The sequence below is a fragment of the Phoenix dactylifera genome, chromosome 3 (genome assembly GCF_051530095.1).
Source record: "Phoenix dactylifera cultivar Ajwa chromosome 3, Ajwa_hap1_PhDact_Kaust_v1.1, whole genome shotgun sequence".
NCBI lineage: Eukaryota > Viridiplantae > Streptophyta > Magnoliopsida > Arecales > Arecaceae > Phoenix > Phoenix dactylifera.
The window spans coordinates 15,556,919-15,581,453 of record NC_143192.1 but is presented as its reverse complement, the minus strand read 5'-3'; the positions used below and the strand labels follow the sequence as shown (position 1 = coordinate 15,581,453).

The following is a 24,535-nucleotide window of genomic DNA, read 5'->3' as shown; positions in this document are numbered from 1 at the left end:
GCTTAGCTATCCGTAGAAATATTGATATCCCCGAAAGAGTCAACAAAAGAAAAACAACAAAGATGGAAAAAAAAAAAAAACAGATGCATACTGCAAGAAAGAAGAAAACATCCTTTCGACTTTTTTCCTTTTTCCCCTTTTATAAAGCTTTATGACAAATATCTTATCCATCATAAGGCATCAATGAAGCATACCTGAGGATTTAAAACATCCATTCGATTGATAATAGCTTCCTGTCATCACCGAAAAATTAATAAAAAAATTCAGTCAGATCTAATTATGAAAAGAATTAATCTAACTGAAGTTAATGTTGTAATCGTGATATGGCAACAATTATTTTCTCCAGTAGGTAAAGAGACAAAGCTAAAGTAATTATCTGCTGTACTAGAATCATCAAAATAATCACTATCAGATGCACAACCTTTTAGCAAACCATGGTCAATTGGAAGCAGCAAACATATCAGCGACTAGTTCAGTTACACTTAAGTAGCTAGAATTAGGCTACTTTACCGGACATCATCAAAATAAATTCCAATAGACCCAACACAAAAACTCAAGAAGAGTTGTAAGAGTTCATACAGGACATGGTTTGGGAATTGCCAAGCAGCTAAATCCTTTATCACATATCCAATTCATGTTTTTCCTAAATAATGTTCTAGCTTGTTGCTTCATGGTTGTCAAAAAGGTTAAAAGTTTGTTAATGCTCTTTGATCACTATGCATGAAAATGGTTCTATACATTTAAATGATCTATTAACCGGTCAAGCTGTTAGAAAAGAAAATTATCTATCATAATGACTTGACTAATACAAAGCCTAGATAACATGGATCATTCAAATCGCATTCTGTGCAAGTATCCCACTACTTGTTGGATATAGATGGGTAAAATACATCAAAAGCTAAAATATAAAAAATAAACAAGGCTTTGAATACTTCTTGGATATATTCACAGTACTTCGAAGATAATTCAAATTGCAAATGGTGCTCATATCCAACCCGTACTTGCTACATATGAATAAGATACATGTCAAATACTTACTTTAACAATCAAAGTTAAAATAAAAAATTGGATACCTACAAGATATGCCCAGAATACTTCATTGGTACTTGTGGGGATGAGGAGAGCGCTTTCTTTTTTTTATTCTCTAAATGTTGATCCCTTGATGATTAACAGTTAATTCTAGAGTTTGTAATCTTAGTGATATCATATGGAATACTTTGGTCCATGGATTCGAATGATGAGTAAGTCCTTAGTTGGATGTCAGACACATTATCCATTGGATGGAGAGTTGAGTTGTGAAGTGCTGAAGAAATGCACTGAGGAATAGAGAAGTCGAGGTTTTAGGGAGATGGGTGCATACAGGGAAAAAGGCAACTTTTTACACTAACGTGTGAAACTGCAGCGGACTCAATGTCATGAGATATGCTCCACCCAGGCCTCCTTCAACCCCCCACCCCCCATCCCCCCCCCCCCCCCCCACCCCCCCAAAAAAAAAAGAAAAAAAAGAAAAAAAAAAAGAAAAATTGAACAAATTTCATCTTTCCTCCTACTCAAACCCAAGTCCCTGTTTCATTGGACGCAACTTGAGATTGGTTCAAGTTATGGCCAACAACACTCAAAACACAACCAATAAAATCTCAATCCATAGACCTGAAAAAATAACTACTCAAACTTGAATCCAGAGTGAGTCCAAAAGTTGTTCTGAATCCAAACTCATATTGGCAGGTCAGATTAGGTCAGGTGAGTTGAGTGTGTTTAAGCAAGAATAATCTCAGGAAGGGAGTCCTTACACTAGAGAATATAAAGCACGTTCGGGCTAAGCCTAGTTAAGTTGGTTTAAGCAAGAAGAAGGTTGGGAAGGGACTCTTCATTCTACAGAATACATGGGTTTAAGTCAGGATAGAAGATCTAGAAGTGCATTCAAACCCAAATTTTGGTTAGGTCACTTACCGAAAAATTTTGGTTACTTTGAGTTTTGGTTGTTCAAGTGAGACAAAAATTAGGTTTGCTAGGGAGTTCATATTTTATAAAAGATAAACTACATATGGGTTGGGTTGGGTTAAGATCTAGAAATATAGATTACATATGGGCTGAGTTGGTTAAAAGCTCTAGAAATGTGAGCTATTCATGGATAAAGTTAGTATCTCAGTCATCAAGAATTAGGTTCAGTTCAATGTTTGTCTAGTTTCCTAAGCAAATATAACATAACCCACCTTAAAATTTGGATTAGTTTGAGTTATGGCAAACTAAGCCCAACCCAACCAACAAGATATCCGATCCAAAATTTGACCAAACTCAACAATTAGCTAACCAAACTTGAAAGCAGCATAAGTTTAAAATGTTGAGCCTAAACTAAAGTTCATTCAAGTTATGCTAATCCACACAAGATTTGACAATGGATAGCAAGGAAGTCCATATTCCATAAACTGTGAAACACATATGTGTTTGATCAGGAAGCTCTAGAATTACGAGCTAGATATGCATGAGTTGATTAGAACCATCATTGAAAATTAAGTTTGGTTCAACATGGATCCAGTTGAATCAACATATACCCCAACTTAAAATGGAATTGACATTTTATGACCAAGTTCAAAGTCAGACATACAAGTTAGGTTGGAAAGGCAGCCCCTAATCTATAGATAGATTACCTCGGGTCAAATCAAGTTAAGAGCTTTACAAATACGGGCTCGATATAGTCAGGCTAATTAGGAGCTCTAGAAAATTGGGCTAGATAAGGGGTGGAACAGTTGTTCAAATTCAAGTCATACTAATCAAATAGGGCTCCATCTTGGGCTAGATTAATCAAAAGATTAAATTGTCAGCCCTGGTCTCAATCATGTGGAAGATGATCAAGTATGTCTTTGTTACACACAAAGGTATGTATTTACATACCCAATACAAAAAGTGACTTTCTATTGCACATAGCTCTAAATGAATGTAATGTTTCAATAATCCAAAGGAGGCATATTTAGTCCCAATAACAATAATACTTAGAGATGCATTAGCTTTTCTTCAATTTTGTTTGAATGGTTTTTATACTTGCTTACAGAAAAATAACTTACCTTTTCCTGATTATAAGATTTGCAAAAAGTCATATATTGATTATAAAATGTTGGTTTTGACTAATAAAAATTGCAAGATAATATTTTTGCTGCTATTATTTAAATTTTGCCTTCTATTTTAGTTTGGAGAGAATTTTTAAACATAAATGATTACAACCTCTTGTCTTCTATTTCTTTATTTTTTTATTTTCTCAAATTTTAATTTCCTAGAGTTTAATATTCTTTTTTCTAAAAAAATCTCCCTCACATCGCATGGGTATTTTACCTGTAGTTCCATACTTGTAAAAGGAGAAATATATTCAAGAACTATGAATGTTGAGAATTAACAATTATCTGTTTTATACTTTTTAAACACGAAGGTATGTTATGCAGAAGAATTAATAATTTTTTTTATATTGCTTCTATCTGAATTTCTATACTCATATGTTTCTTTCCTACCATCACTCATGTATTAATAACAATGTTATCTCCCATATTGATCAAAAAATACCTTGGACAAAACCTATTTAATTGTTTATTATATGTATCTACTATTTCTAAATGAATATTTGAGATTAGAATGATATAATCTTTTAGCCATTTAAATATTTAACAATTGACTTATGCAAGATATCATTTAAAGGCCCAAGGATCAGGAAGTGTTACACAACCATGTGAAAATACCTCAAGTCTGTCACCTGATATAATCCCTAAGAAATTTGTGGTGACTTAAAAAAAAAAAGAAGTCATACAAAGAACAGTCCAAACCAGTAAGAAATAATATAGAAAAAGGTAATTGAATTGCCTGAGGCCCTGACTTACTAGTACTCTGGTAAACTTCTAAGTGATCCAAAAGTTCTTGATTAAAGAATTGAAACATCACAAATTTGTAACTTATAAATTTTTTAAATAGGACTAGGTTTCTTTACCTTCAGATGCAACATGGTCGTTTGATGCATGGCGGAATCCTTATCAGTCTTAGATATTATTGATTGTGATTTATGCTTCCACAAAGATACAAAAGAGATGCTTTCAGACACCTTTTTTTTATTTATTTATTTTTAAGAATCTAGTGGGATCACATGTTCTTTCAAATCTAGCTGCTTTCCAGTCTTTCTTAACATATCACATTTCAAACAGAAAGAGAGTCTTACACATGTTATCATTTGGTTATTATCAAAAGAACATACAATAGAAACACTCCCATGCATATTGCCGGTAACAAAGAATATCAACTTACAATACCATCACAACATACAAAATAAATTGGCAATTTAACGTGAACTGGGGATTGCTACAGTAATACACGCCTTTGCTTAGAGACCATAGGTTTTGGGTTCGATGCTTGAGTGGTGCATCTATAAGAACTGAATCTGGGTAATTATAGTGTGGGTGGGTCTCCATCCCTCTCTCTCAGTGGGAACACATGAATCACGTGACTTGTGTAAGGCTGCAATAGCATATATTTAACAAGATCAGCCCACAGAAAACCTGAGTGTGGGTTCATTGTGTTGTCTGTGTTCAACTGTATGCTGTGAATATAGCACTATAAAAATAGCTAGGATTTCACCCTAATTGACCACACTATTAACTTTCCAAGAACTTGACTATTTAACAACACCAGAAAAGAATCCCCAAAGAAAAGAAGGTTTACAAAAAACTTAAAAATTAAGAATACATGTTGAGAAGATTGGTCCAATAGACATGCCATACAAGTAATCATTTGACTCAAAGCCTCATATATATTATTGCGCATCATCCTGGATATGTTTGTTGCTCATAAAATTTTCAACCTAAGACGGATACTAATACATATGCAACTAACAAAATTTTATGAGTTCATAACAAATATGTCTGAATTCATAGTTTGTTTGCAGTTGCATCATCTTGACCACACCACACTTTAACCTCTACGTAGGTGACCTGTGTGTGTATATTATGAGCATCAAAGCATTATATCATCATTCATTCTAGATATGCTAATTATAACAATAATATACAGACAAAGATTCATACCTCCATGATACCAGGATTTTGCATGACAGTGCCAAGAACTCGACGTGTAAGACCCTTGTATACGATGGAGTTTGTACTGCCATCTCCATTAATCCATGGTAATATAGGTCTAGATGCATGTGAAACACAGGTGGCAGGCCATTTGCTGTCCTCAGTGTTTTTCCTTTGCACCTGAACAGCTGCACCCTGAATGATTTCACCAACCGTGCTACTACCTTCAATGTTTTGGCCTTCAATGTGAGGTACAGCAGGCTTGCTAGGCACATCAAGAATGGTTACTTTATGCCCATCACAAAGGTTCACGCTAGTCTCCTGAGAATGATCAATACTATCTCGCTTTTCTTGCAACAATTGTCGAGATGCTTCATAACAAGCTATTTGAGACTTCATGTAAGATGACAAATCATGGACTTGATTGAGATCTGCGAGCGTGCTTATAAAATACTTTGATCTATATGAAGAATCAACTATCCGGATGCTGTCATATGCATTGACCTGTGTAGATTATGTTTTAACAAAAGATTGAAATTTATCCCAAATATTTATCTACAGTACAACTTACATAAGAGCAAGCAAAAGCAAAAGCAATTTGATATGTTCTAACCTCTCTGCCCTAAACTATCAAACCATCCATCATTCTAGGGTTGATCTATATTCTAACATGACTTGCAGCATTTGACATATTGTTCCTAGCAGGCCTATGAAAGCGCTTAGGATTGTCTTGCTTTCCCATAGGCACTGAACTTAAAGTACAGCAAACAACAAAATGAATGCAGAGATCTCTGTTTGTGAAAACAATACTCGCAATATTAGACTGAACATTTCTTCACAAAGGTATGTTTCTTTACAGTTCAACTGATAAATGGGAAGTTCACTTTAATTTTTCACATAACTACGGATGTCTACTTGCACCACATGTCATCCCATCCCATACGATGGGCAAAATCAAAAAGCAAGTTCTTTTCTGCAAAAAACTAAAATATCTTTCCTGATAACTATAAATAAATGCTAATTTTATCACTTCACTGATTAAGCATGATGATGCGACACTTCTGCCTCTGGCAGATAGCTATGAAGAACTATAAATGAGTACTAACCAGTAATCAGCTAGAATCTCCAAGTAGCTTATAGAATTTCATAATTTAAAATTCACCACGCAGATCTGCAACACTTCAGCAGTTATTGCCAGCAGACAGCTGTTATAATTTGCACAAGTGAACTACATTTGCACATACAGCCAAAGAAATGTATAACACAGATCTCTTGAAGAGATAGGCAGACAATTGTGCAGCAATTACTGCTTCCCTTAGTATGTGCTTTCATCTTAGATTTCTTATTTCAAATATCAGCAACTTAAAATGCATTCTTCATCCAAAACAAGTAGCTAGCTTGGTCTTATGACAATTCTAATTTCCTAGCCTTCATGAAGAGAAAACTGCTGGTAATATGACATGGAAATAGGGCATAACCTAATTCAAAATTTTGATTCGATAAACTGAACATTACGGACATATGGCAGCAAATGAAATAGAAATATTACTATCCAAAAGAAATCACCAGCGCAAAAGTCAGGCTATTATCTTTGGTATTGGAAAATTGTCAACCAATAGAAGAGATTTGAATCAAGGTTCACTATCTCGGTACCGGATTCCAAACCGGTACCATCCTATTATAGTGTCGCCTAGTATGAGGGGCGGTGCATACCAAGTATTGGTACGTCCTTTATACCATGTACCGGTCCAGTTCGGTACGATAAGGTCGATATGCACCGATAACGACCGGTACCGCAAACCTGATTTAAATAATAATAACATTCATGAATGCTATTAATGTTACCAACTCTAACATTCTGATCCTCTAAATATGTCCAATTTTTTGATGCAAATTGATGCAATAATTCCTTATCGAGTGAAAAATAGAATAAAGATACATAAAGCTTGGTTTATGTTACCAGAAGCCATCCCCCCACCTCTTCTCTTTCAGTAGAACCGAAAAGCCTATTAGAAGAGAATGGTAGTCATCCATGTAACTCAACTAACATCTAACTAGTCAAAAATGTTCTAAACTGAAAACTGAGCTATTAAAATATGCAAGGACCAAGTATAGGGCTTGCCACTTAGGCAAAGAGGGGCGCGAAGGATAAGCAAGCAGCTGCTCAGCAGACCAAAAAAAGAAAACAAAAGACACCTGCGGCCCCCAAAAAAAGTGCGGACGAGCCAGTTCACTCAAATTCAAAGACCAGGAGCAGCAGTTCTAGTGGTCATGGATCTGTTGGCTAGGAATGGATTAGACATAAGATCATTTATAAGACAGTCACAGAGTGGTCCTCGATTTACCGATAAGTCCCGATTTATGCATACTACATAGGATAGGGACCACGGTGCATGATCTGATAAAGCCCGCGAGGCGATTGCATATTGAAGACAAGCTTCTTAAGGTCATTCAAGAGGACACAATGCAGCTGCAGATAACCTCGCACGTGGAGTAGGATCCATAAACATATCAGGTTTCGAGTCGTATACTGAATCCTATTATTTGCAGCCACAAGTAGCCTATGACCCATATGAATATAGATATGAATATGGTGCGTCTAAGACATCGTCTTCCGATAGCTACTACTCTACGCAAACCGGAGCATCTTACGGATCAGATTTTACAGCCGGCTTATTCGGATAGGCCGCTTCACAGTCATTTTATTAGCCAGCGGATACCTCTCAAAGCTAGAGCTTCAGCAAGAGATTCGAAAGTGCTTATAACCTAGAATGCATTCTTTATGGAAAAACATACAAAACTACAGCGTCGCTTGGATAGAAGGATAGCCGATGTGCCTCCTAATTATGTTAATAATCCGAAAATCTACAAGAAGCATCACCACTCGACGAGATTTTAAATATTAATATGTATATTATACTTTATATATATATAATTGATTGTATTATTTTATATTTTTCTCCTCACTAGTTGATTTTAGGATATTTCATGTTGCTTCTTGCAGCATACAACATCTCATTAATCATTGTATATTTTTATATCACTTTACAACAATAAGATGCATCATTTAGGTTAAACCAAGATCATAAAAACATCAAAAAATATCAAAAAATATATCAAATTAGACTTAAAATCATTGAAAAAATTGAAAGAGATTGATTACCAATTAATTAAAACTCAAAAATTCAAAAAAAATAGGTGTGCCAATTCCGAACTGGTACCATATCGATCCGCCAGCCAACCAGTACGGATCTCGGTACCTGTTCGGTTGACCTTGAGCCGTAGGATATTACATGGAACCAAAAACAACTTAGGGCACCTTAGAAATCCTACACGAATTTATATATGATTATGTTGCCCACAAGGAACTTGACTGAAACACCTAATAATCCTGACTGTTTTCGTAGTAAGGATAAATTGACTATCCATTGGTGTTAAAGTATGAGATAAACTGAAGAACCTTCTAGTGCCTTGGTAGACATACAAAAACGCAAGGTATTCAGAAAATATGAAAGTGAAACCATTAAATTTTCTAGAAAAAACAAAAAAAAATAACTCTTCTAGTTGTCCATAACGATCTCCTCATTTGTTTTAACCAAGAGTCCAGACAATTTTGTTGGTCAGAAATAGCTTCCGAGAGATCTAAAGCTCATGTTTTCTAGGGAAGATCACCACTGGCTAGGAAGCATAGATGCTTCACATCACATGCTGTATCTGTATTGTATAATGATACTCTATGAGATACTTCTCAGATACATATACAATACTTGTGTTAAGTATTCTATTTTTCAAGATTAAAAAAACACTATGGTTCTTCTTGGATACATTTTAGATACTTTTGTGATACCTCAAAAAATGAGTCAATTTTGTACTCTATGATATTAATTCTAAAATATTATTTATGTATTATGGTGTTTAGAATAATGACTAAATGATGAGCTTGTAACAATTAATGCTACCATATAAAGAATGGACTCTGTTATTTTGATAGCGTACTCTACTTTATGGATGACTTTTTTTATATGCATATATTTGTGTATGCATGTGTTTTATACATGCATACATATACATACATATGTATATGTACATGTGTATTCCTTGATGTATCTTTGGCTTATTGTATCCTACTTTGTCAACATTCGTCATATTGTGTTGTATCCGTACCCTCATCCATATCCATGCTTCACAGTTGATTTCTAGCTCTAGTACCATGTAATTCAAGGATCAATTTTTAGATTGTTACAATTATGCATTGCTCTAGTCATGGACTGATAGCCCAATATAGAAGAATCAATGAATCATCATTCTCCATCAAACAAACATCTAATATAATGCAAAAGCCTTTCCATATGGCGTGCATGGCCATCACCATCATCTGCATCTACATAACTATAGTTCCACCCACTTTTAACAAATACACATTCCAGACTTCAGTTATTGCTCTAAGGGGAAGAAGCAATAGAAGTTGACCAGCTATAAGTGCGAGTGTATTTATAAGTTAAATAAATAATAGCAAAAATATTTAGTAAGATGGGGATTGCAGCCACCTGCCCAATAATGGTAGACAAGCTACGTTTTTACCTCTAAAATATATTACATCCAGTCGATCTACAAGAATATATTACATCCAGTCGATCTACAAGGCAAAACTGAAATATTTGGGTTTAAGTTCTCTATGGAAGTTTGGAAGAACATGCTCTCCGAGTGCAGATGTTCTTCATGCTCATCAAGATCTATTCATCAATTTGGTCCCTCATGGAACGTTTCTCTGGAAAAGATGATCAAAATTCTTAATTCTTCATTACTAATGAGAACTAATGAAACAATTTTAAACAAGATTCACCCTGTTTGTACCATAGGGAACTCAAGCCAATGATCGGGCTATGATTTGGATATTTATAATTGAAATATCTAGAAGTTAGGGGACTAGAGCAAAGTGTGCAATTATTGAATGTACAGAGTAGAATGATGTGAAAGCACATTATATTTTTTCCCCCACTTTTCTGCTTTGTTAAAGGAACCTGTGTTCTTCAATAATTGCAACGATCTAAGTTGCTAGAGTTATCAGTGGAAAACCATCAAATCTAACAGAGAACACTCAGAAGAAAATGCCAACTAGTTTAATTTCGTAAAGTTGCCAGGAGTTGGGTGCCAGTGACCTGGGTTCATATCCTACCTTCATCCTGATTTCGCCCAAGCTTCCTCCTGCCCTAGTTCTCAGAAAGAGAGAGAGAGAGAGAGGAGAGAGAATGCTAACATCTAACCATTTGTTCAATAAGATAACTTCCTAGAGGATTCCTTAAGCCACCCAATTGTAATAGTTAAAAATTTATTAGATTAGGTATCTCACGAACACATTTATCTTCCTCAAACAGTATAACAATTTGACAATACTAGGAGAATAGAATCAATCTAGAGGACTGAGAAAAGAACTTCAAATTAAAAAACCAAGAAAAGAAAATTTTATCTTCCTCAAACAGTGTAAATGATCAATAAGTTCATCAGGTCATCTTCGGTTTCTTAAAGAGTCATGTAATATTACCTTAATAACTAACTTGAATACTTCGAGAGTGTCCACAATTGTTTCAGCCAATTGCACCCCTATACGGGAGAAAAAAGAATCTCAATAAAGTATTCTACAAATAGAATACCCAACCGCACATCTTTGAAAATTGAAATATGAAAATTCTTGCCAGGATATAAAACAGACCTTGTACTTTCGTGATTTCAGAAATTTCTTCCATCTCTAATCCTTGTTCGCCAGATTGGCAAATAGCAGAATGCACGGACTTAAAGAGCTCGTGAGAAATGGTAATTGCTTCATCCCCACCAACAAAAACTGATGACATCTGCACAGCATACGTAGCCATAGCAGCCCAAGGAAACTCATTATGGGGCACAGCTGATTGGATGATACCAACAAAATTCTGACATGAGACTGAATTTTCTGACAAAGATGGAATACCAACTGTTTCTACAGTATGGGAGTTTCCTTGATTGTTCTCATCATATGATAAAGAACAAGCAAGGTCATGCTTATCTGTAAAGCACTGAACTGCATCACCTCTTGAAAATGTTGCACGGTTGAGAATGACTCTGATGCCAGGAAACCCTTTCTCTCGACGAGAACACAAATTAGTATCTATTCTCACTTGAGTTTTCTGTTTCTTAAACTTCTCACTAGTGCTTAATTTTACTTTATCACTTTTACGTTTTAAAACTTTTGGATCATCAACCTCATTTGTGTCCTCCATTGGAAAGGAAGATGTTGAATTGTTCGGCTCATCAGCCTCACCAACTCCTTCCTTTGGCACGACTGGTGAAACAAAGAGTTCTCCTGAAGAAACAAGAGCGAACAGGCGAAAAATTTCCCCACATTGTAAATCTTCAGTAAGATTAACCCCATTCTCCCTTAGATTTTTTTCTTGCTTAGTAAGCCAACTTGAAAAATCAGCAGCCCTTTTTCCCGAGTCAATTGGAAAGGGAGAAGAAGAAGCATCATGCCAGAACTTCCGGGATAAGACAAATGGTCGAATTCCATGCCCAGCAACCTGCTCAACAGAGTAAAAGAGATGTACAAGCAATCAATGAAAGCACAATAGTCATTTTGATAAAGCCAAAACAAAAGTACCAGCACATCATTACAAGTACTGAAACTGAAAAAATAATTGAAATAACAGAAGTTCCCAAAGTCACAAGAATATTGACGATCCTTGTCATATATCAGAACTGTAATCACATCCCCAATTGTTTCAACAACCACAACAAGGCTGACATGCAATATTCTATCCTTGCTCTATAACCAAAATATTTTAGAGAATGACACAGGTACAAAGATAAAGATTATCTGATATATTAAGCCAATGAAGATTAGTAAAATGTGACATATAAGTGCAAAGGCATCATATCAAGACACAAACCATAATCCTAAAACTGAGGGAACATTAGCTAAGTATATAATAGCATTCGTAATGTCTGATTATGGGTAGCTTTTATATTCTACAGCAAATATTACATAGAATAAGTATAGTATTCCTCAAACACAAAATGTAAGATGCAGAAGCCCAATATTTGTAATGGGGATAAGTTCATGCTTATGGTGAATTGGATCTTCAATGCATGGAAGTGTGATGAGAAATATTCTTAAATAACCTTTCAGCATTAATTTGGTCCAGTTACAAGCCTAAGTTGGACAGCTTACCATGAAGTTTCTTTCTTTGAGATAGTTAAATGCTGCAAATATATCACGCTCAGAATACAGATGCAGAGTTACTGCTAATGAGTTTTGCACTTCTGGCGCTGCAGAGGCGCTTAGAAAGACCAGTTTCAGGAGCTCAACGGCATTGGCAATTGTTAATGATTCACGCACTTTCCTTCTGATGATGCCACCTCTGCTTTTCAAAATCTTGAAAAACTTTCCTCGAAAGCAATGAGAACTTGCCCCACTTCGTTTAGTTGTTGAAATAATATTGACATTTTTACATCTATCAACGTAGTCCTGATTTCCATCGCCAGGAACTGCTGCCTGCAGCTAAAAAGATATAAATTTAGAGTCCAGAATTGGGTTCAATTTCACGAGTTAAATGATAACTTACAGGTTCTTGGACGTTTGAACTTGTCCCATCAGTCTTAGGAACATCTGGCCACTCCTTTCCATGCCTAGAACCAATCCTCGTTGCATACTCCATCTTTGCTATCCTTTTGTATCGAAGGACTTCATCAACTGCGATCTTTATGTCTGGATCTTCAAAATCATCCCAAGAGTGTTGCTGGAAATTTGTCTCAAACTTATTTTCATGAGTAGAAGATAAATTTTGAGTAAGAGATCCCTTTTCCTGTGTTCTCCGTACTGTATCAAGATAGCTCGCATACCGTTCCGCCAGAAGATTACATAATCTCATCACAGCTCTCCTAATGTTTAAGTTACTATTTAGTATAGCCATTCGTCTTGCACAAGTGCCTGGAAGTGCCGGAAGATCAGAAAGTGAAGGCCAGTCAACACGATAAAATCTTGCTCCAAGGATTGCACGTTGTCTTGCATATTGCATCACTAGCTGCCTGAAAAAAGAATATTTGCACCAAACAACAACAAAAGCTTAAATAAAAAAATAAAATATATCATATATTTTTTGAAAATATTATCTTCATTAATCTCATCTAACCAATTGAAGGCCTGCAAGATAATATGTTCAAAAACTTCTTTAGAATGAAAAAAGTATACGATTAGATACACTATACCTATCCGAACTGTCAGTCCATGAGAACCTTTTCCTACGCTTGCGCTTTCTCTTTGGAATGGTACATTGGCTGATGAAAGCACATTTTATACCATCTTCCTCATGCATCTCAGAGTCTACTGTAGCATTGACATGAATATTATTTCTACCTGCTGGCAAGTGGCAATCATGGTTTCCACTAGCATCTAAAGTAAAAGTATTTCTTCCCTTGGTTTTCTCGTCAGCGATAGATGTAACAGAAATTGTTTGTCTGCTTGATTCTGTAGTTTCATTAGCATCTTGAGTATGCTTCAGAGACACATATTTTGAAGATCTCTTTCTTTTTTGACCAGATGACCCACAATTATCTATATCCATATGGTTTTCCTGCATTTTGGATCTTGATCTACTAGGATTTCTTTGAAGTCGGGATTGTCTTTTATCATAGGAGACACGAAGCACCTGCAAGAAGCAATGTTACTAAAGAAAATCCAAGTAGCCAAAAATGTAGTAACTAATCAGATTTTGAAAGGATTTCAATGAGAGATAATGATTACAGAACAAGATATACCCCTGCAAAATGATCGTAACAAGTCATATAGACATATGACTCAATGGGCAACAAAGAATCCAGATGACAATAATATCAACCAAAGACAGTAAAGCAAAAACTTTCATTTGTGAAACCCAATAAAATTAATTGACAATTTTATAAAAAAATCCTTAACATATACCGATGACAAAAAGATATCTCAAAGAGAGAGAGAGAGCCAACTTCTCTGACGAGAAGAGAATTTTGAAGATAGTAATCGTAACAAGAATGATGTACACCATTCTACTTTCTATCCTACAAATAAACAGATATGGTGGACTTTCAGATAACATGAGAGAAAGATGACACTATATTGACCAGTTATGCAATCAAGTTCAACCAGTTTGTCTTAATGTTTGGGGGTTCAACCAATGATGACATTTCTTGCTTAAGTTAATTGATAAAAAACCTTAGAACAGGAGAAAAAAGGTAACTCAGTGAAAAAAGATAACATAGATTCTATTTACTGAGAGAAAGAGAAAACACACAACAAAACAAAGAAGAGGTGAATTCAAGGAAACAAGGCATATTACACAAACTAACAGACAGAATGAAAATTATACACCAGAAGAAAGCAGTTATACATGTGGTATTCTAGTATGGGAAAATTGGTGACTTCAAATTGTTTTCTTACATTAGGCTTGAGCATTTAGCCTCCATTCACTAGTCAAAGATGGAGTGTTTTTCATTATTAATCGGAATATATGTAAAAGTAGATGATCAACGATTAATTAACGAAATAGAGTAGATATGTTTGAACCAAGGAAGTGAGGAAATTTTAAAGGTAACAACCTAAACATTAGTTGAACCAAAACAAAGTATACAGAGAGGATGTTTTATTTTTTATCCCCATTTTTTGAGAATAAGGGAGGGACACCCGCCTGCAATGTATTTACCCAGTTGTCTGAGGGTTGTACTAGGATGGACCACACAGCTTATATGTCAACTTAAAGTGATGGAGTGATTCAAAGAGATGGCTGTTGTAGTAATTAATGGTCAAAACTCAAGCCATCACACAGCTTATATGCCAACTTACAATAATATGAAAAAGGAATGAGAAAATATATGCATAGTAGCGGATTGGGGGCTGGGCCACAGCCCTCCCAACGATTCAGAACTACTTTTAGCTTTATATGAAAATGCCCAGCTCTTACAGCAAGTCTGCTCCACCCCTCTCCTCGTGATCAGTCTTACAAGGTCCTCATCTCAGATGTAATTAATTAAGATGGAGTTTCATACAAAAACGATATATTATAAGTGCCTACTGATTTGAAATTCTGTAACTCAAATTTTGAATAAGAGCTTAGATAGCAATGGTTCATCAGTTCTCACCCATTTTATGAATTCTGTTTTGTTCTCTTTCTTCCTTTCCAAACTTAGTCAACCTAAGTAAGAACCATAAAACCCAACAACTGTTTATTCCTGCACCATACTTGGTTGGGCCTTCACATGTAAGATAACGGGCTGCAGACGGCAGCCCCAGCCGACTTCAGCCCAAAGCCCTAGTGAAGAGCCGGAATAGAGGATCGCGAGCGTGATCCTCCCCGGCTTCTTCGGGCGAGATGGGAGCAGGGGCGCCGTGGCCATTCCGCGGTCACCCCCAACTACTTGAACGACCGCCAATCCTGATCAACCGCCGCGATTCTCGCAGCGATGAACAGGCCAAAACCTACTAAAGAAAAACCCCTCTTCCTTTGCCATTGACCCACCGCCGAGCTCCTTCTCCTCCCTTCTTCTCCTCCTCCGGTGGCCGATGTGCCATCCCGGCCAAGAACCACCACCGAGATTTCTCCCCCCTATTCTTCCTTTGTTTCGAGATCCACTTGGTCGCTAGAAACCCTATTCCTCTTGTTGCTCGGATCAAAGTTGATCCAGTTTGAAGACCCTGAATCGCTCCGGTACCCGGGCAGTAGACAGGCCCATTACTTTAGCCCTAACTAGATTTGACCACTTTTGATCTTCATCTGACCCGTTGAATCCTTCTGGCTCAGACCGACCATTAGCCATCCTGGCCAATAAAGACTGTTTATGTAGTTTTGCCATTAGGTTTTACAAACCGCTCGCATGCATGAGAGAAATGGAGAGCATTTTCCTAGAAAAAAGAGTGGAAAACTGAATTGTAGGTCCGTCGAGAATGAGGTGTCTTTCTTGTTCTCTGAATTTTCTCCCTCTGTTTTAGGGTCTTATTTCATTGACTTTTTTCTCCTTCAAAATTTTAATCTGCACATGTTAATTATCTCTTAGTTTTAAACAATTGGTTGTAGATTGCTTATTGTATATGCATATCAGTAGAAGCTTGAAAATAATCCATATTTTATTAATGTAATTTTTAAAATAGTGCTTGTGAGGGTGAGTCTTGGCTTAACGACAGAATTTGTCCATTGTGACCTAAAGGTCACGGATTTGAAATATATAAACAGCCTCTCCGCACGTGGGGTTAAGGCTACATGCATCTGACCCTCCCCAGACCTTCCAATGGTTGGAGCCTTGTCCACTGGAAATCCCTTTTCTAACATAGTGCTTGTATTTCTTATGATTTTAATCATACCTTGTGATGTGCAGTGTAGCCTTTTCATTATTTAGCTCCTTTGAAAAAATTTCAAGAATAATTTAATATTTTACATAAACCAAACTGATTAATTAAGTCAAGTTAGCAATATTTCTTTTTTTAGCTGATATGTCAACTGATGACACTTTCAATCAACATTTTTATGTGTTAAAGGAAAAAGAGTGACATTACTCTGATACCCGTGCAGCAGAAGTGGCTTATGCATAAATTCAATGAACTGATATTAATAAATTTAGATGGTTGAAATTCACAAAGAAAACCAGAAGTAGCCATAATAAATGTTTCATTGGATTCCAGCCATTGATTCTGAAAGCAGAGGGAGATTATTGAAGCCCTACATGGAAGCAGTGTATCAGGATCTGAGGAGGTATCCATGACATGGCTACAAGCACATGGAAAATCATACAACTACCTAACAGGAATTATAAACTCCGGAGCTTTTCATTTTCCGATCTTTAAAGAATAAGTCAAAATATAAAGTCATGCTCCAAAATTTTATATGACCTTATCGTGCTCTTCCTATATGACTAACAGAATTATGACCAGTACTTTGTAAACAAACAACTAGTTTCATTAAACCATCAATTTGTATTTTCCTAATGCGATCCCATGTAGCTGAAATCACTTCATCACATTACTAGAGAGACAATTTTCAAGAATGAATTCAAGGTACACCATCTCAATACCGGGGCCTATACCGGTGCCACCCTATCACTTTATCGGTACGCCCTATACGGGAGCCGATTCGTCGTACCGAGTGTTGGTACACCTCTCATACCATGTAATGGTACCGAATAGGCACGGTATGATACGCCCTATACCGTCGATTCGGTATAGTATAGCATACCATGAGAATAATTAAAAAAAATATAAAGTGGAATTGTGTAAATGCATGATATCAAGCATCATCAACATATACGACTCCAATAATGTGGAGGATACGTTAAATAACAAAAAAGTTAACACTGACCTGTTCTAGCGTAAGGTTCAACTCCCGAGCAATCTTTGCACAATCTTTGAATGAAATTTTCTTCCCTGGTTCAACATCTTTTACACGCTTAAGCAACTCCATGCGTTGTTCAGCACTCATAATTCGAACTGAAGCCCATGAACGGAAATGAAACAGCTGCGATTATCAAGTATTGGTTATTTTCAAAGTTGCTAAGATCACTACTCACAAGGTATAGTTCCAAAAAGTCATAATAAGTTAACAATATGCTGATAAAATACCACATATATAGGGTTCATTTCTTAGAGATGCCAATGTATTTTGAGATGCCAATAGCATTTTGAAACACAGGTGCTCTCTATGGCATTATAGCCTAAGTGTATAGTTCCCACAGACGAATATATTTAAGGATGGATCGATGAGAGTTTGTCACCCGTATGTCATTCTTTGCTCAAGTTCAGACATAGGTGTCCAAGTCCTAGGGGCTGTTATTTTCATGTATAGCACAGTGGAGGATGCTTTGCGACAAGGAGTTCCTCAAGGATTACTTGTACACCAGGGACCTTACACAAGTATCAGTCAAGCTTTGGCACAGGGTGAAGGTTAAGCCTGTGATGGTTGTTATTGCAATAAGGCTGATGTGTTCCAATAGTTGGTATCAAAACTGGTACGAACCTTTTTTCTACAGCCAAAGCATGGTCACATGTAGGGAAAGAATCATACCAACTTCCAAGGAGGCAGTTATCAAGGATCCAAGTGAAAGGTCTGAAATCTTGCAGAATGCGGGTGCAGCAGTCATCTAACAATATGGGATGTTACAACTGTGTTAATACAAAATGTTACTAAGAATTATGGTGTGTAATGCGGGGCTGTATGACATATGGGATGTTACAATGTTAATACAGCTGTGTTAATATAAAATGTTACCAGGCATTACGGTGCGCGATGCAGAGTTGTATGATGTGCAGTATGGGGTGTTACAATCAGCATTTCAAACCTTAATGAGGAATGGATGCAAATATGAACAGATGAGCTAGTCCAAGATGTCAAGGATGAACAAGACTTCAAATTAACTTCTCACATAAGAGAGTTATGATATAGGGTCGGCATGTGGAACCCAGCATAAGGTGGCCCTGTACCAGTTGCATGCTACAATGGAGACCAACTGTATTTGTGCATATATGCATTATAAAAATTGGGGCCAGATTGCAAGTGATAATGGAGATATTCGGGGGCCCATCCACAAGCAAAGAGAAGCATCATGGCTTTGCAAAAACGTTAGGCAACAATGGTGGACTACGAAAATCTTAAGATCAAGGTTTTGTTCCTCAAGAAAGAGTGGTTCGTGGAGAGTCAATATAGCCTAAGCAAGAGGGTACTCCAGTTAGGGAATAATGGAAACACATAGGATGTCAACAAAGTGGGGAATGACTCATGGCAAGGAGAAAAATACTTCCAAACCTCAAAGATGAGAAGCAAGTAAAGCGACGAAAAATGTACCTCTTAAATATGTTATGCTATATCAGTAGTAACATATAATGCAAGCTCACCCTTTGTAGCATTGAGATATGGAGCTCAACGAGTCGAAGGACCAACTCGTTCACACCTACCTCAAGGAAAGGATAGTATTGTTGTGGCATACAGGCAAAATTCAAACAAGCATAAACAATTTCATCACTATCCTCAGCATTTCTGAAGGAATGCAATGCAACCTACATAAAATGATCATGGTGTGAAAAACCAAGCTTCAACGTTGGTAGCAACCAAGAAGTCAGCTTGAGGCCAAATGCCCACAAGTGCAAGTGCATAACACATGACCAAGTGTCATGGAAAGATAGAATGCATTTCAAAGCAAGGACAAGAAGTATCAGGGACCATTCTACCGCCATACCAGAAGAGGCCAATGATGTACTAATATCAACCATGAAAAGCAAACAACAAATGAACTCAAAAGGGTTGCACAAAAGGTTAAAGTTGAATAGGTTAAGACCCGAAACTGTGTCAGCTTAGGGCAACCATCCATGATAGGAGATCCCCTAAGTTTTCAAAATAACTAAGAATTAATGTCAGCCAAGTTTTATATTCCAGCTTAGCAGGATATAATACCAATCAACGCAGAGCCTTTGGAGAAGAGTTATTCACAAATAGGCCCCTTCATACAAACTATTCTTTTTCAATATAGTTCCTCCATCTTACTCTATCCACATACGATCCAAAAGCAAACAATGACGATATCAACCTCTAAGTAACACATTGTATATTCATCTGAACCTATAACAGTAACTTGTAAGAAATTACGTTTTTCAATCAGAAACCATATAATATTTTTTTCACATGCATAGATACATGTACTTATGGTAGGTATGCATGCTTGCACGCATGCATGCATGCATTTATGGATGCATATGAAAATGTAAAAATGTAACTCCAAAACATAACCTAGTCCAATCAATCATTTGATATCACCATATATTTCATTATAAGCACCATCCAATTGGGACTGACTTCACCAACATCAAAATGGATGGGCATGCCCACGTATCTGAAGACCACTTTGAGAAGTAAATACTAATTATGTCATAAAAATGTTTGTTTCAAGAGATAGATTCAAAATTGTTGATCACAATCTAAAACACATCCCTGTGTCAACATGAACTTCCATGGCTCACATAATAAAGGAATGGCCACTTTAGCATGTTATATCTTTTTCTTTTTCAGAAACAATGATAAACACTGTTCAGTATGACAATCATGTTAGTACATGCCCAGCCTAAGCCATTGCAAGAAGTTATCACTAATCAGTAATTCCCAAAAATAAATAAATAAACAAAATTACAGACACATCCAAGTCATCAGTATGTGATAAACATAACCAAATATGTATAATAAGATCACTAAAGCTACACAGACTGATGATCATGCAATGTATAAAGTTAACCAATCCAATGATCAAGAAAGCCTTTGAAGTCTTTGACAACAACTTTCTCAGTTTAATAAAAGAATAAACTGATTGTCTTGGCTATCTAACCCTTTGTTATGCAAATCTGAAGCCTAACTATGGCCTAGCAACTTGTTGCTCCATGAAACTATTTGCAACTGCTTGACTGCTTCCTTATGGTTACCTAATACACAAAATGCTAAAAAAAAATATGCAGCTTGATCCAAACATCTCCTTTTGGGTTATGTTGCTTAACTTGATATGAACCTCGGTCCTATTAGGTCTTGACCCTTCAATTTGCCATTTTCTTGCCATTGTCCTTATGACTGTGAGAATGTCTTCTTGTCTAACAAGATAATGATCGATATTTGAATGAAACATACATAAAGCTTAATCCTATCAACTACAAGCACTCTATGATACTATTTGATAATATATGTTAGAATTTACCAACTACATGCCCAACATGAGCATGTTGTTCATGCATTTTGGTACTCTGTTCGTAGTTATGCCCACTTAATGCAGACCAGGACCAAGCTAAAAAAAGAAAGCGGTCCCACAAGGCCAAAAATAACTTAACAGAAAGCATCCTGGTATCAAATTGCATCCAGCGGCGAAACCCATACCATCAAATAGACCTTCACAGACAGAAGGATCTGACAGGCCACAGTCTTCTAGAACCCCTCCATAAGGGCATCAACATGCCCTGATCCAACCTAGACAAGTTCGAGCCAATCTGTATGCCATCCAAAGTATTCCGACAATGCCAAGATAACTGTGTGAAGTTCAAGCATCCAAGTTCGAGCCAGACAAGGGGCCACAGGACCTTAGGGCAACCCCCTCACTGTCAAATCCCATTTGACAGGAAACTAACTACTACCCAACCCATTCCGACAGCACTAGGTCCATCATCAAATCAGAACTTATTCTAGAAGCATCGATATGGTGAGCTTACCTATTCCAATAGTCTTAGGCAAGGTCCGCAATCTCGGTACCAGATATTGCACCAGTACATTACCAATTCGGTATGGTACATACTAAGAGGTATGGTACATACTAAGACGGCACCCAATAAGGTTCATTAGGATATGGTACGCACCACAGCTTTTGGGCTATTTTTCTTTCTTTTTATCTCAGTACATCTTGGTGCGGGTTGATATGCACCCTGGTTCATCTCGGTACATTAAGTATACCTTGGTATGCCTCGGTTTTACTGTACCGACCCAAATACGATTTTTGTACTACTTCCAAACCAGTATAGTACCATCCTGAATTAAGTGGTTCAAGGCGACACAACAATCTATGGTCTTAGGATTCTATTTTCATGTTTTATTCAAACTCTAAGGACACCCACTCTCATCCTTATCAATATACGTGCTCCTGAAGCCTATAAATACACATTTTTGTACCCAAATTTTCGCAATTAATCAAGCTTGTTTTATCTTGAGTCCATGTTAACTCATGGTTGCTCAAAAATTTTGTGGTGGATTTTGCACAAGCTCTAGTGGCTTCCAGGGCATCCTGGTGGATTTTGCGAATTAACGACAACATGCTTGGTGAATTCTATCAAGTCAGCATCTCCTTTGGGGCTCGTTTGGTTCGCAGAAAAAGAAGGGGAAAAAGTGTGGTCAACAGGAAAGTAATGAGATGCCTCTTGTTTAGTTAGAGTTTTCAAAAGAGAGACGAAAAATTTGTATTCCCATGGAAATATGATTCCCACATTTCATGAAAAAGTCTTTTCCATGAGAAACATGGAAAAGTTACTTTCCCATGAGGTAGAAATCACTCCATTTTTATTTTTTTCCAAAAAAACCCTTCAGCATTAAAGAAGCATTAAAAAGGCATTAAAAACCTAATTTTTATTAAGGGTATAATAGGAATTATACATAACTTTCCCAGAAAAGTGGATGGCCAACCAAACATAAGCACTTTGGAAATCTGTCACTTTCTTATGGTCAACCAAACATGCTAAAAGTACTTTCCTAGGCATCCTCTTCCTAGGAATCTACTTTCCAGGAATCATATTCCTAGGAGAGAAAATGCTTCCTGCGAACCAAACGAGACCTTGGTGGTTGGTGGATTTCGAGAAACCGTGAAGGACTTCGGTAGCAAGGTAAGCTATTAGTTATCCCTAGGCAAACTCTAGTTCTCAGATTATCTTTTTGGCTTAGATTGAAATCCATACATGCTTTCCAACTTCTAGGATTACTTTGAATTCTTGCTTAATTAGTTCACAGTGTTGCTTTTGAAGCTCATGCTAGGCCTCCCAGCATGCAACATTACTCTACAGCTTGATGCAATTTTTATTTCAAGGGACCAATGCCAAAAAACAAATCAGGAAAGCCATCAAATCAGAATCTGAAATTTGATGCAATCTATGAAGGCATATCACATATATGCTTTCCATTCACTTCTCTTCTACAATCTCCAAGCTCTAACAAATAATAACATATTAACATTGAATAACTAGTAATCATTCAGAACCCAATTCACAAGCTGTTGATCAGAGGAAGAAGCAATCCACAGGCCATGTCTTTGATACTCCTCCATTAAATACTAAGTAATCTGGTCTTTTACGAGCATAAACAGCATATAAGTAATCATAATCAACTTTCATTACCTACACAACCTCTACTCAAATAGTAAACAAGCATACTTAGCCGCAGGTGTTATGAACTACACACACGAGTTGGGTTACAGCATGATGAAGATTGCCCAACCTCGTCATTATATCGCTCACTAGCCATGTCTTTAATACACCTCCATTAAATACTAAGGCCCCATTTGGTAAAGCTTTTGGAACTCATTGGCCCTCCAAAAGCACTTTGGATAGTTATAGTGGTATTTGATAAAATTTGTGGAAGCTGTTTTGACTTTCTCAGGAAGCTGAAAATGTCTACTTTGGAAAAGCTCTATTTTAGAGCTTATCCTCAAAAGTACTTTCTGGCAGGTATCGGAAAGCTACTTTGGCTTTATGAAATTTTATTTTCTAATCAAAATGCCTACGATAAAATCACGTACTTCAGTTGTGTCCCTTGAAAACATAACGCACGAAAATAACCCTAATCATGCAAACAAAAGGAGGAGAGTTTCGTGCCGCCCTTGCTCTTGCCTTTGCCCTTGCCGTAGGGCAGGAGATTCCTTCCTCGCTGCGGGGCCGAGAGCCCTCGCGTACCGCCGACTAAAGTGCTAGCCTCTGCCGCCGAGATGGAGAGCCGTCCCTCGCCCCTGAGTTTAAGAGTGCTCAAGACCCCCCCTCCAGCCTCCCTCATCAATGTACAGAATCCCTTCTCAATGTGAGACCCCTCCTGCCTTCACACCTACATTTTTTTGATATTTGTAGTTTTTTTTTGTAGTCGAGGTCCTTAGGGCGAGACTCCTCGAGGTAAAGACCCTCCCTCATCAAAGTACAGAATCCCCTTCTCAATGTGAGACCCCTCCTGCCTTCACACCAACATTTTTTTGACATTTGTAGTTTTTTTCTTTTTGGTGCTGATCATAACATTCTCAGGAGTTCCCAACACCTCTAGCATCCCCTTCCTGCTGGGCTCAAAAGCAATCCTTGCCGTCGGGCACAATTCACCCTATTCTTCCTTCCCCAAGGCTGCCCCTAAGCATTCCCAACACCCCAAATCTCCGGCCCCAGCTGAGATCAGGCAATGCCCATACTTCCTTCTCTTTCTCTTCAAAACTGGGTTTTGCTTCATATGAAACATGACAGGAACAGTAACTGAAATTTATTTTCAGATTTGAGAAATTTTGCCTCATATGGATCATGACTGGAACAAACAGTAAACTGAAATATATTTTCAGATTTGAGAAAGTTGTGAATTTCAGATCTAATTGCTTCAGATCTCGAACACTTTTAGATCAGATTTTCATAATGGTTCTACATCATATCCAATATCTAGAAATGCAAATTATTTTTGAATCTTTTAACAGAACTCAATAATTAGAGACTGCGACAAAAGGAAAACAGCATGGTACTCAAATCCATTCTGTGAACTATCGTTTGTGCATGTCCATGTTGTTGACAGGCCAATATTTTCAGGTATTTCTTGATATTTTATCTGTGTTCTGTGAGAGTCTGAATTACGAAAGCATTTCCTTTCTTTTCTGAGTTGTGCTTACTAAAAGCACTTGAAAACATGGGCAAGCTTAATAAAAATTCTGCACAGGCTACAGCTTCAAACCCAGTTTCTTGAATGGGTTGGATGGAAATT

The 24,535-nt window shown here is 37.0% G+C and overlaps 1 protein-coding gene across 9 annotated transcripts in view; it reads right to left on the bottom strand.

Moving 5' to 3' along the window:
• LOC103719131 (B-block binding subunit of TFIIIC) overlaps positions 1–24,535 on the bottom strand; it is a 41,740-nt gene that overhangs the window by 324 nt on the left and 16,881 nt on the right. For 3 of the 9 annotated variants that reach the window (XM_008808217.6, XM_088717865.2, XM_088717863.2), the window contains 8 exons: positions 17,396–17,551; positions 13,287–13,726; positions 12,644–13,106; positions 12,250–12,579; positions 10,759–11,599; positions 10,591–10,649; positions 5,058–5,552; positions 195–233 (listed from right to left, as the gene is read on the bottom strand). In XM_008808217.6, coding sequence (XP_008806439.4) covers positions 195–233; positions 5,058–5,552; positions 10,591–10,649; positions 10,759–11,599; positions 12,250–12,579; positions 12,644–13,106; positions 13,287–13,726; positions 17,396–17,551 — 2,823 coding nt within the window. Of the gene's footprint in view, positions 1–194; positions 234–5,057; positions 5,553–9,373; positions 9,817–10,590; positions 10,650–10,758; positions 11,600–12,249; positions 12,580–12,643; positions 13,107–13,286; positions 13,727–17,395; positions 17,552–24,535 lie in introns of those variants that run through there. The other 6 variants (XM_008808218.6, XM_088717866.2, XM_088717864.2 and 3 more) reach the window with 5 other exon arrangements.